Source organism: Pundamilia nyererei, unplaced genomic scaffold (genome assembly GCF_000239375.1).
Source record: "Pundamilia nyererei isolate P.nyererei 1_Seehausen unplaced genomic scaffold, PunNye1.0 scaffold00069, whole genome shotgun sequence".
Lineage (NCBI taxonomy): Eukaryota > Metazoa > Chordata > Actinopteri > Cichliformes > Cichlidae > Pundamilia > Pundamilia nyererei.
Window position 1 is genome coordinate 2,493,904 of NW_005187470.1, and position 12,913 is coordinate 2,506,816.

The 12,913-nt window shown below is 38.7% G+C and overlaps 1 protein-coding gene across 4 annotated transcripts in view; it reads left to right on the forward strand.

Annotated features, from left to right (window-relative positions):
• dock1 (dedicator of cytokinesis 1) overlaps nucleotides 1-12,913 on the forward strand; it is a 195,263-nt gene that overhangs the window by 57,782 nt on the left and 124,568 nt on the right. For 2 of the 4 annotated variants that reach the window (XM_005736499.2, XM_013911672.1), the window contains exons 19-25: nucleotides 314-411; nucleotides 2,092-2,181; nucleotides 2,954-3,054; nucleotides 3,147-3,275; nucleotides 5,119-5,227; nucleotides 7,961-7,972; nucleotides 9,871-9,941. In XM_005736499.2, the coding sequence (XP_005736556.1) occupies nucleotides 314-411; nucleotides 2,092-2,181; nucleotides 2,954-3,054; nucleotides 3,147-3,275; nucleotides 5,119-5,227; nucleotides 7,961-7,972; nucleotides 9,871-9,941 (610 nt within the window). The remainder of the gene's footprint in view (nucleotides 1-313; nucleotides 412-2,091; nucleotides 2,182-2,953; nucleotides 3,055-3,146; nucleotides 3,276-5,118; nucleotides 5,228-7,960; nucleotides 7,973-9,870; nucleotides 9,942-12,913) is intronic. The other 2 variants (XM_013911671.1, XM_005736500.2) reach the window with 1 other exon arrangement.

Here is a 12,913-nt window from a genome sequence, read left to right on the forward strand (position 1 = left end):
CAAACACTAATTTTATTTATATTTAGTCTCCAAGGAGCCAAACTTTTTCACTCGTTTTCTGTCCACTTCTTGCACCTGTCCATTTTCAAAGGGATTTTTTTCCTTTTTTTGTAAGGACAAAATTGCTAACCTTGTGTTTGGGAAATTTGTAAACTGACGTGAACGTTATGGCGACGTCTTGGAAAAACATGCTAAGACCTAAATCTCATTAAAAGCAAATAGTGGACTTTTTCTCCTTACCCGCCGTTACTATTTTCTGGGTGAAAGCTATGCATTGTGTTGACAGCTTTTTTTCCCTTTTGTCTTTTTCCAGTGGACCTACTTGGGCTGCTGAAGTGGCGCTCCAACACCAGCCTTCTGCAGCAGAATCTACGTCAGCTAATGAAGGTGGAGGGTGGCGAGGTTGTGAAGGTCAGAGGCCCAAAATTACCGCTCGGTTGAGTTAAACCGCTTTCAGTCAAAGCTTAAGTAAACATAAATAAATGCGTCTCACTTTCTTTTGCAATGTTCATCGCCTTGCAAATGTACCTAATTCCTTTGCTTTGACAGAGATCGGCACAAATGGACGAAAAACAGATCTTAACAGCTGTTCACATAAACATGCAGTCACAAACGATGCATACTCTTCCTGAAAGCTACAGCTTCCTGGCAGCAATTTCACAAATGATGTCGCTGCCTGTCATAAGGAATTGGCTGCCACTTTTTTTGCTTTTGTTTTAATGGCTTTAGCAAGGAGGGAGTGCATAGTACCCCACACTGTCTACAGACAGGGAGGAGATGACCTGCTGTCAGAGATTTAGGCAGGGCCTTTAAGTGCTCAGCATGGGGCAGATGAATAATCATTATTTAGAGAAAGTTTTGCAGGGGCAGGTTGGGTGCCTGGCAGCTTGGAGCCTATCTAAAGAAGTCCTTCACCTAGACAGTTTTGATCAGGCCAGATAGATGTCTACCACAGCTGGACTAGTTCATTAAACCACAGGAGTGTGATTATTATTACCACCGCATTAGCACTCAATTGCTTCAAAGCGCTTCAAGGCTGTCGGTGGGCAATTAGATAGCATTTTCATCTTGGCATTTAAAAGACTATTTATCAAAAGAGTATACATTATTTATTCATCATTTCATTTTCCCCCATTGTAGGTAACATAAAGCACAAATATGTTCATAACACATTTTTTAAAAATGTTTCCTGTTCTGTTTTTTATTTCCCATCTCCCTAATGTGACACCGTTTGAGCGAAAAGGTCACTGCGCCGTTGTCCTTGTCATGCGGTCCAGCCTTTGTGAGACCGAATTGCACTTTAAACGCCGCATACCGTACAATGTGTTGGTTTCTCGTTGAGAAGATGATGAATCTCATCCATTCTGAGATGACAGACCAAGCGCAGTAGAGAGTGATGGCTCTGTTCCCGACACTTTTACATCTGTTTTTACATTGCTGCAGAATTGGCTGAGTAAATGGAGCATGTTTCCCCAGAGAGGAAGGGTGTATATAGTTAGCGTTCCTGGAGGTGCTGCTGACAGGGAAATGATCACTCTCTTCATAGAACTATTTTGGTGTATGTTAACAGCTGTAAAGGGTGCGTAATGGGTAGCATGGAACCGTCACAGCAGGAGTTCACTTGCCACTTTGGTTGCGCCATTCAAATGATAGAGGCGTATTTAGGGCCGGGGTGATAAACATATTTTTGTTGTGTATTTCTCTATTTTTATTTATCAGTTTGCTTTGAATCATTATAGGATAATGTCTATATAAAAACCTAAAAATGCTATTGCACAGTTTTCCCTAATGCTACACAAAAGTTAAAAATCTCCCAAAGACTCACAATCGGTTTAGCTGTTGTCATTCCTTTAAACGCCGGATGAATTAGTTTGTCCTAATGTTAGTTATCACTTTAATGACACAAACTGAATGTGCATGCCAGAGGAAAGAAATCATGATCAGCTTGACTCGGTTTATTTGACAGAACCGTGTGGACTTGCTGTGAGATTAGGACTTAGCATATGCATGTTTTATGTTTTATTTTTTATTTTTTGAATGAAACGCCTCATTGTTGGCCTGCCATAACATGCCGTGCATCTGTCATTCTAGTTTCTGCAAGACACTCTGGATGCTCTCTTCAACATCATGATGGAAAACTCTGACAGTGACACTTTTGATACTCTGGTGTTTGATGCCTTGGTAAGGAAGAATCCCGCTGTAACGGCAGCGCATAATTTATAATAGAGTTCCCTGTCAGCGCCAATAAACATTTGGACATGTTTGGAGCTCAGAAGCAAATATAATAACTTGGGAAATACTTCATGTGTTAAAATGGTTTTTGACAGGCATCCCTGCTCTGTTTGGTACCCTAATTTGTATGCAGCTACCTGTTTTCTGCCCTTAAAAATGAACAAAGCAATTTTTGGTTGCTTTTTTGGCTATGTTGTTTTAGTTCTAAAATGTTTTTATTTCATTGCTGTACATTAACATTGAACTCCACACATTGCCACTGATGTTCGATAGCTGCTGCATTGATTTGCATGAATTCTTAGTGCCTGTGAAGCATTTTTATTGAACATGCTCACATGCTTATTGCAATATATAGTATAAAAAAGACTTTACATTGGAGGAAAAACAGGTTATGATTATTAACCTTGTCCTCTCATGGGCTGCAGATAATGGGATTCAAAGTATTAGCCTGAAACTTGTCTAGCATGCAGTTCAAAAGAGCAGTTTTTGTCATTCACAGAAAGCTGGTAGTAATTGTTTTTTGTTGAGTTCCTAGATTATCTGCAGAGCAGAGAATTGAAAGAAAATGGCTTTCTGCCCAAATGCAACCTTGCTTAATTTCCCAATCTGTTTTGATATATTGAGCAAGACGGGTAGTTTTGGGGGGCTCTGAATTATTAAGTTAGGCCTTCCTGGTGCGTTTAATTTACTTTTTAATAACTATGTCTTTATTGTTTGATAGGTGTTCATTATTGGGCTTATAGCCGACAGAAAGTTCCAGCACTTTAATCCAGTTCTGGAGACCTACATTCGAAAGCATTTCAGTGCTACACTGGCATACACGTGAGTTTAATTTCTTTACAGAAACATTTATAAACATGCGTGTTCCACTTTATGATTAACACATTATCCACACTCTGTGTTTCTATTTGCAGGAAGCTGACAAAAGTTCTGAAAAACTACGTGGACAATGCAGATAAGCTGACAGAACAGCTGCTGAAGGCCATGAAAGCTCTGGAATACATCTTCAAGTTCATCGTCCGATCCAGAGTCCTCTTTAACCAGTACGTGTGGTATTTATTTTTTGCAAAGTGTAACATTGCATCATAATGCATGCAGTTTTGTTATAAAGCTACTGTGAAGAGTATTTTCAGTGTAACTGTGCTCAAGTATGAGTCTGATAAGCTGTCTTATCAAAGTGCAAGCAAGCTTTTGAACTTTTTAAGATGGTCTTTCTAAATTTATAGTTTTTTCTCTTTAATTGCTGCTGTTCCTTTAAATAATTTCTTGGCTTCAGTCGTCTTTTATAAAAGATCAATGCGTTTTGTAACACCGAGTTCTCTGCAGCACACCTCAGCTCCGGTGTAATAAAGTTGAAACAAGTAAAAGCCAATGGTCTTTGGATGAGGTCATTTCTATGGATGTATTTATAATAGGCTGTGGGGACGTTAAATGAATGATAATATTCAAGAGTCGTGAAATAAAGCTGTTGGTGGCTGAAGGCCTGATGTATGATCCTGGACTAATTAAGTGTGCAGAGTTTGATTGGTTTTCTGTCCAATGTCTAGAGGACACTCTGTCCTTTACCTCACAGAACACAGCACTGCCATTCTTTTCTATGTTCCAGTTTGTGCCAAGTGGCTTCTTTCGTAGATATCTGAGAGAGAGAAAAAGAAAACTCAAGCTTTATGGTGGTCCCACTTTGTGTTAGCTCTTGTCAGAGTGGTTTCTTTGGTTGGTTGCAAGCCATCATTTTAAATTCTTATGAACTTTAAAGTTAGGTTTGATGGAGCCTAACAAGAAGGTGCCAAGGTTGCATCAGCAAATGTTTAGCCTTTCACTGTGGGTCAGTGAAGAACTTTTATGAAAGTGCAGAAGAACACCTTAATTGTAGATTTGCCCCCACCTCATTCAATTCGACTGTTATAGCTTTCCAGGGCTCACTGAGCTCCTTAGTGTTGCAGGTGAGCAGCGGCTTTAAGTAATTGTTGTTGCGGGAGCTCTGAGACGGATGCCTCTAATCCCACGATTTCTGTAAGCCCTCAACAGTGGCTATCCTGTACCATGTAATACATCCATTCCCTTGAGATATTGTAGCCACACAAAACCCACGTCTGTGCAGAAGGCCAGTAATATCTGATGGAGTGGGAATTTAAACACTTTACCTCCATTTCACCTTGCACAGTTTTAGTTTCTCTTGCGAGTTTTGATTTTATTTCTGTAAAACTGAGCGGTTGCAACGCTAAATTTTTTGAAGCCGCTGCTGCTGCTCGGCTCATTTCCACTTAATGACCAGTTTTGTTAAGATTTACGGTCTCTGTGAGCGCTAAGGATTTTCATCTTTGAAGGATTATGTGTCCTTTCTTTCTGTGTGTTCTCATACACTTGGAAAAATGGGGGGAAAGCGTTTTCTGTCGCTGTAGTGTGATCATGGGCGTTTGGTTGCTACAGTCTGTGGGCAGCATTTGTTCCACATAACCAAGCTAGCGGAAGGAACATTAGTAATTCGAGTTGGAGAAAATATGAGAAAGTAAAGCCACTGAACCCTAATATTTGCTTGACATTTGCTTTCTGTTCCTTGTATAGTGTTCTGGGAAAGTCATTAGCATAGATCATTAATTTTTCTGATTTTTGTTGCCGCATGACAGCAGGCAGGTGCTTCGGGGTCTTGTCATGTTGTTTTAAATGCTAATCTGGCTGGCAGCAAGAGTGATGTCTCTGGTTCTGATCCAGGAATATTTGCATTGATAAAACAGGGCCTTTCTGCTGGCTGCTTTTAATGATTTAACAGGGAAGCATCAAACCCTTGTCATTTCCAGTGCAGGTGGGGCTGTTTACACAGGGATGAAACGCACAACAGCCTTGTGATCATCTGCCAGTGTAATTCTCTACTTCATCTCCTCCCAGGCTCTATGAGAACAAAGGAGAGGCTGACTTCATGGAGTCCTTGAGGAACCTTTTCACATCCTTTAATGATATGATGAACAGTAATTCAGAGAACACTGGCATGGTGAAGGTAGGCTGATTACCACTCAAGTCCAACTGCATACTGTTGCTCAACCTCACTGCCAAGAATCATCTGCTGCACTGTGAATAGTAAATAAATCTTATGTGATTATCTTGGGATGACAGATTCTGTAATTGGAGATTAATGTGCCTTGTTAGATTTAAACTATGACAGCAGTTTATTAGATATTAATGCTAACATTCCTTCAGATCATTGCTGCTTACTGTGTTCTGTGCACTGTGTTTGTTTTCCACGTCTTTTTCACGTGTCTCTGTGCAGATTTTTCTTTTTATGTGAACTTGTTAGAGCTGAGAATCTGAGAAAGATAATCTAGCCACTTAAAGTAGTAGTTATAGTAATTAATGACTTCTTGATATGCTGTGAGAAAATGGGACAATACAGAGGAATTAAGGAAGTATTGATTTAGCATAGTATAATTCAAAGTCAATTAAACTTTAGAGATATCAGTGGTGCCAGTTTAGCTCACTGGTGCCTGCAAAGCTGATGCAGCAGCCTGGGTTCAAGTCTAACCTTTGCAGCTCATCTTCCCTGACTCACTTTCTCTGCTTTCCATATCTAATCATCACTGTGCTATCAAACAAAGGTGAATGAAAACACGCACTTCAGGGATGTCAGTCTGTCCAGATAGAAAGAATAAACCATTGTGAATTCATTTCAGTTGTTTTGGTCCAAATAGCTACACGGTCTCACCATAGACCATTGCTATCTCTTTGTCCTTCCTGACTGGTTTTCTCTAGTTTTGCTTTTTCTTTGTCATTGTTGATAGTATGAGATAGTACCTGCAGCCCACACAGGTTGCAAATGTAGGCCACCTCCTCCAGAATGGCACATCCATGCGTGCTGTTGCAAAAAGGTTTGCTGTCTCTCCCAGGACAGTCACAAGACAGTAGAGGTGATACCAGGAAACAGGCTGTTACAAGAGGAGAGCTGGGCAGAGCTGTAGAAGGGCCTTAATCCAGCAGCAGGACCGGTATCTGCTCTTTTTTGAAAGCAGGAGCAGAAGGTTCACTGCCAGGGCCCTACAAATTGACATCCTGCAGTCTGGTCATGTGCATGTTTCTGAACAGACTGCTAGACTCATCTGCATCCTTTAGTGGGTCCAGCACCAATGCAGCTCAACTGCCATTTGTCAGAGAACACCAAAATCAGCAGGTGTGTTGCTGCCACACTGTCAGACCTTATGTAGTTCAGAATCGTGTGATCAGAATGCACAGGCAGCCCCTTGATGACAAAGGCGTTAATGCCATGGACATTGCCAGTGCCACAGGCTATCCAGGAGCTCAGGGATGCCCAGATCCACCATCACCTTTAAGAGCATTCCCAAATGTTGTTGGGAGCCAATACCAGCGCTTGTGGGCCATTCATGTTACTGAGCCACATGTGGATATATCAGCTTGTGATTGCAGTGTACCCCTCAGCCTGATGGGGTATTGTCGTGAGCAGGTGACATGGACACCCAAGTTTGTGAATGCAATAACTCGAGAACGAAGCAACGTAGGAGCTTCAAAATCTCCAACAGGTTCAAATCTCAGTGGCCTGGACTTTCAAGGTCAAGGTTAAAGTTTTCCAAAACTCTTGTGAATGCGATACGTCGAGAAGGAAGCCACCTAGGATTTTGAAATTGATGCAGAGTCAGAAAAATAAAGCGCTTTCAAATAGACAAAAATGCTTGTATGAATGTGTGTGTGAAAAGCACTCTGTAGCCGTCCATTTACTTGTTTTATCACACCAATAATTCAGGTTTTAGCTGAGCTGGCTTTTCAGGATTGAAACAGAGGATGTCAGACCGAGTTTGAAGAGAGGTCAGAGATCAAAAAGAAACACATAACTAAAACTGTATTTATTTTTAATAATTAAAGCTTTAAAGCCATTCTACATTTCAGATTTCCTAAATAAAATCACAAGACTGTACACGGGCATAATACAGGCACGTTTCAAAGCAGAAACAGTCGAGGTATTAAATGGGTTATTTGCTTGACTATTTTTGGTTCCCACTAAGATATAATTCATGACATAATCCACTGGAGAGTCACAAGTTCACAGTTGTAACCTTCTGAAAAGATTAAATAAACAGGATATTGTTAATGCGTTTTAGAGGTACTATCTTTAGTCACACTATCTGTTATCCACCTGTTTCCTGTCTAAGCTACGATGACTAACTGCATGCTAGCTGTGGCCTCATACAGCAGTTCATTTATAGACTGCTGCTTTTTTGTTTGTTTGTTTTGTTTGTTTTTTTGGTGGGGGGTTCTCAGCAACATGTCAATAAAAACGTTGTGTTTTTTCCTTTTGGTTGGTCAGATATTTCCTGATTTTAGACTCATAATCATAACCGAGATTGTATTTATTCCAAATTCCTAGGAATTCGAAACATGCAGCAATGTTTGGCTTAAGTTTCCATCTTCAGAACATTAACTGACTTGTCTTGAAAGTAATTAGTGGAATCAATTATCAAAAGATAATAAAAAGGATAAATGTATATATTGCACGAACTATAGAAGAACTCTTAACTCGTGGAAGAAGGTTTAGGGTGTATTACACAATGAAGTTATTGAGGATAACAACTTGGCTTTTCTTGCATCTGTACTTTTAAGTGTGTTTGTTAATTTCTGTTGTTTGTCTATACCTTTTTGTGTGTGTTTGTGTTTTTCCTTTTCCTATATTTCACTCTGACCTTGACTGTCCTGATGCTTGGGTCTTCTCTGGCCTTCTGCTCTTTAGCTGCTCCTTAAGGTATTTATTTCACTCTCTTTCTCCTTCTACCTTTAAACACTCTTTCCCCCCCCATATTTACTTGCTTCTGACCTCAAACTCGGCGACCCCAGATTAGAAACAGATACACAAGGATGTTTGTTTATTTGTGTAGATACTCTAAAAGACCCGCACACAGACTCGTGCACACTTGTGCGCACCCACGGCTATGCTTTTCGAGATAACATAATCACAGGGTACATGCACCTTGGCACACCTACAGTATATCCATGTGCACACTCAACCATATGAGGAGCTCAGGAGTCAATTAGGAGTCAGTTGCTGTGTAATTGGGTGAGATATTAGCTTTACTGTCAGTAAATTAAAAACTGATCTTGAGGAACGGCCATGAAACCGAGGAACCCTGGTTTCTTCCCAAATCCACCCGTGTGAAAGCACTGTGACAGGTGGAAGCTAATTAGTAGTCCCATTATGCCTCTCTGGAAAAAAAAATTGGAGTACTGATGAACATCTGGACAGACCAGCACACATGCAGCTGAAAATCTAATAAATACACACACATTCTCTCTCTTTCTGTTTCTTACTCTCACACACATGCACATGCACAAAGCATTAACAGATGCAGATGACTTTTTATTAGAATAGAGGCTGAATTGCCAACTGAATCAAAGTCAAACACCACTGAAATCTGCCTAATTCTTTCTCCCTGCAGAGAGAGGTGAATGTGAAATATAGAATACTTAATAAGATGAGATCGTATTAAGATGACAGCAGGAGTTTGTTTGGAAGTCATGATTATATCCCTGAAAAAAATCATTCTGAATCCTACTTTGCAGTTAGTCTCTGCTGTTCAAAAATGTGTCCTTCACAAAATCCAATATTTAGAAATCATTTACTAAAGTCAGTATTTGCTCTCTTGCCAACCTCATTTTAATATGGCTAATTATTCCTCCACATGTTTTCAGGAATAAACCATGAACAGTTTAGAAAAAAAACAATGGATTGTAATATCCAATGTGCTACACCTGTAACCCCATTGCAATGAGAGACAATGGCTGAAATGCACCAATGCAGTATAAAGACACAACCCACCCTGGCTGAAGTTTAGCAGCAGTCAGTTAGAGAAGAAGTTGTTGTTTTGGCTAAGCATAGCAGTTATGTTACTAACCTTTGCATGCATGTGCTTGATGACTTACTGACACTATTGATGGACAAATTTAGATCCTATTTTTGTTAATTTACCATAAAGTAAAACATGGTTATGGCTAAGTCCATATGTTTTTGGGCAATGATGCCATTTTAAAATGTTATGCCACCACACTGGATTTAAGGTCAACAGTCAAAATTGAAAATTGATTGATCATAGCCATTTTTATACTTCTCCATTTTCAGAAGCTCAAATCCAATGTATTTCAATATGACTGCCTGAGGTCTAGAACCCATGGCCATCACCTAGTCCTCTTTTTAACACTGTACCAGAGTTTTGATTTGGCTATTCCTAAAGTTCCTGCAACTTCTCTGTCAGGTTTATTTAGGATTTTTAACCTCTTCCATTTTCTTCTCCATTTCTTCTAGTCGTATATTGAAGGTTGTGTTACTAAGTCAACTCTAAATCCCTTAGATAAATCAGAAACATCCATCCTCGCTCGTCCATGAAACTGTTTATCAGTCAATTGTCTAATTAATTTCTAACCTCCAATCTCTGTAATGTATATGGAAGAAAATGTGCACATGTGTGTGCGCATTCATGAGAGAGAAAGCGATTTCAATTGGTATTGGTAGGTTGTTGCAAATATTAAATAATGACACATTAAAACTCTTGTTTATTGACTCCTCTAGTGGCTCACTGAGGGCATGCTATATGCATTAAGATGTGAAATGATTTTGTCATATTTTTTCTTTTTGTTCCTCTCGTAAAGGGTGCTGCACTGAAATACATTCCCACTATCGTCAATGATGTCAAGCTGGTCTTTGATCCCAAGGAACTAAGGTAATTTCATGTTTTGTTACATATTCCTAAGCTTTAATGTCATTAAAGTGACACCAACAGCTATCTAAGAGACTTAAACATTAATACAAGTGAACATGCCATTAAACAGATCACACAGTTCTCTGTGAACTTCAAGATTTCTATGTGGGAGTTCTGTAATAAGGGATCGTACAGAGTAGTAGAGCAGAGCAGAAAAATGCTTAAATCTTTTGCAAAGAAACAAAAAGAGTCATTTGCTTCAGTTCGATTGCTTTTGTTAAAATTTCATGTGCAGATTATGTTAAGACAGGCTATTGGAATATTGTGCTTTTTCAAAAGCACAGTTTATTTATTTTATCTGCCTCTCCACCTTAAGTTGCTTTTATTCAAAAACTCAACATTCACTAGCTGTGCTCTGATGGTTGCTGCTTAAAGAAGTTCAGGTTGCCTTGGAAACTCTCCACTCAAATGTCTATTTAAGTTTATGTTGTCTACTGCGCATGTCGCCAGCTGTAGCTTAATACTGTTTTATATAAAATACAAACATGCTCATGGATTAAATAATTAATTCATGTTCATGTTTGACCAAACAGAACATTTGACTTTAGAATATGATCATATGTTGTAAACTACTACTAATATTATAACCCTCTAACACAGAGTTGCATTAAAAAGATGGCCACACTGACAAAAGTCAGTCAGTTACTTGTAACTAGGCTGAGTCTTAATAAATCTCAGTAAAGACTGAAGTAGCATTTTCCTAATTCACTTACAACCACTATAATCAAAAGCAGATTGATTCCATCTGTAGCAGTTTAAATGCAAAGGTGTTGACAAGGAGAGTGGATGATGTCACTGTGGCTGTGATGTCCATCTATCCATACAGCCTATGCACAGAAAAGAGCTGAAATGAGTAAAAACAAGTAATACGCTGGTGGATAAAAAGGAGCCAGAAGGGAGGTGGGTTGCAAAGTGGCATGCAAAGGTAGCAGCAATTGTGAGCCAACTAAAGCAACTTAAATAATGTACTGTAATGTAAATCTGTATATGTGATTTGCCATAAACTCATAACAGGAACTGAGAATAGCTAGTCTGCCAGGATTGTGGATTAGACTTAAAAGGAGCTGCAAATAACATAATTTTAATAATTTTAACTAAATTTATGTACTTTTAAGTAGTGTCTCATTTTATGGTAATTTTGTGGAAAAATAAACAATATTTCCTCATCTTACATCATAAATACGCTGTACTTTTCAAAGCTTTTTCTGCAAAAAAATAAGCAGAAAATACTGCAGTACTTAAAATTGATTACAAACTATGTAAAATTATACTCTATCTCATTTCCTATAAAATACTCAGAAGTTGGGCACTAATTAAATTTACTTATCCATTACTTAGATTTTTATACAGTTACATACATTTCTTTTTTCCTGCAAAGTCCTGCAACGCAAGACTCGGTACACTCAGGTCCATAATATGGCCTGCAACCAGAAAAGTAATTATGATGTAAAATGAGGAAATACTGTTATGCACCATGTAAAATTACTTACACAATACTTACATTTACTTATTTATTTACTCATATTTTATACTTACACATTTACTTATAATTTTTCTTTGTTTCCTTTAAAAACCTGGCTTGCTATACATTTTTCCCAGTGTACCTACCTTAAAGTATTTGTAGGTAATTTGTAGTTCGTCACCTCGTCAGGCAAGCGGGCAGATGGGCGGCATTGAAGTTTGTGGTTGTGATAACCCGAGAACGAGGCGACGTAGGATCTTCAATTTGATACCACACGTGTATCTCCTAAAAAGCTCAGATGAGTTTGAATCTGAAAAACTTGTGAATTTCATATAAGACATTACACGGTTATTACTTGAATATTACTTTGGTTATTACCTGGTAATAACTTGCTATTGTCATATTATTACTCCACTATTTCCACATTTGTTACTGAGCTTTAATAGTGCAAAAGTCTTTAGTTAAAGTTGGAAGACAGTTGTTCAGCATATTCAGTCCGTTTATTATGCTTCTTTTTTATGTTTGGCACTCACAGCTCCCTGGATTTAAAAAAAAAATTGCTTTGCCTCTCAGTTTAATTCACAGTTTATAGATCACACCCCTCTGCTTACGTAATATTGCTTCAGTTTCATTTAGTCAGATCAACATGTTCAAAAAGTCTCATCTAATCTAGGAACCATATACTATTCACTATCCACACATTAGTTGTAGAGAGTTTGCACTACAGTGCCCCTTTTTTGTAGATTCATTAAACTTTGTATTTGACAAGAAGTCCTGGTTTTATTTTTTTCACCCACCAAAAAAATAACGCGAGACAGCACAGCGAGCAGCGTTAGATGCTTTGTTATCATTTCGGTGGTTCAAAAGGCAACGCCATGAGAGAAGCTTTTGATATTAACTTTAATCCTGAAAGCTGTGGTCCTTATGAAACATAATGCCATAAATCACAGGCTTGGCTCATCTTCCTGTCTGAGCAAAGGTGGCATCAGCTGCTCTTGTTGTTAGCACAAACCTGGCTGAGTGGCTGTGCTGGAGGCAACTAAACTGAAGCCCTGGGGGTTGGGGGGGGGTGTTATTTCATCGACTTCCAAAACCTTGCCTCCCCTCCTTGAGGCATAGCTTGCCAGCATAATGAGCATTAAGCTTCTTCATTTATGGGGGAGAAACATTATGCATGTTTTGTATCTGTGCTCAAATGTGGATTTTGATTAATAAATGTGTTATTTGTAAGGAAAACCTTTTTATGATTTATGTATCTTTTCATTTTCTTTTTTCATTTGTGTGTTTTTTTTTGTTTTTTTTTGCAATGCAGTTAGATTATACTAATGACTTTATAAATTTTTAGTTCAGTAGAGTTCATTTGCATTCAAGCGTCTTAAATATCAGAAGACATTCAGAATAATGGCAATGTGAGTCATAGGAACAAACTCAAAGGTCTACACGCACCCACGTCTTTAGACTTATTAGACGC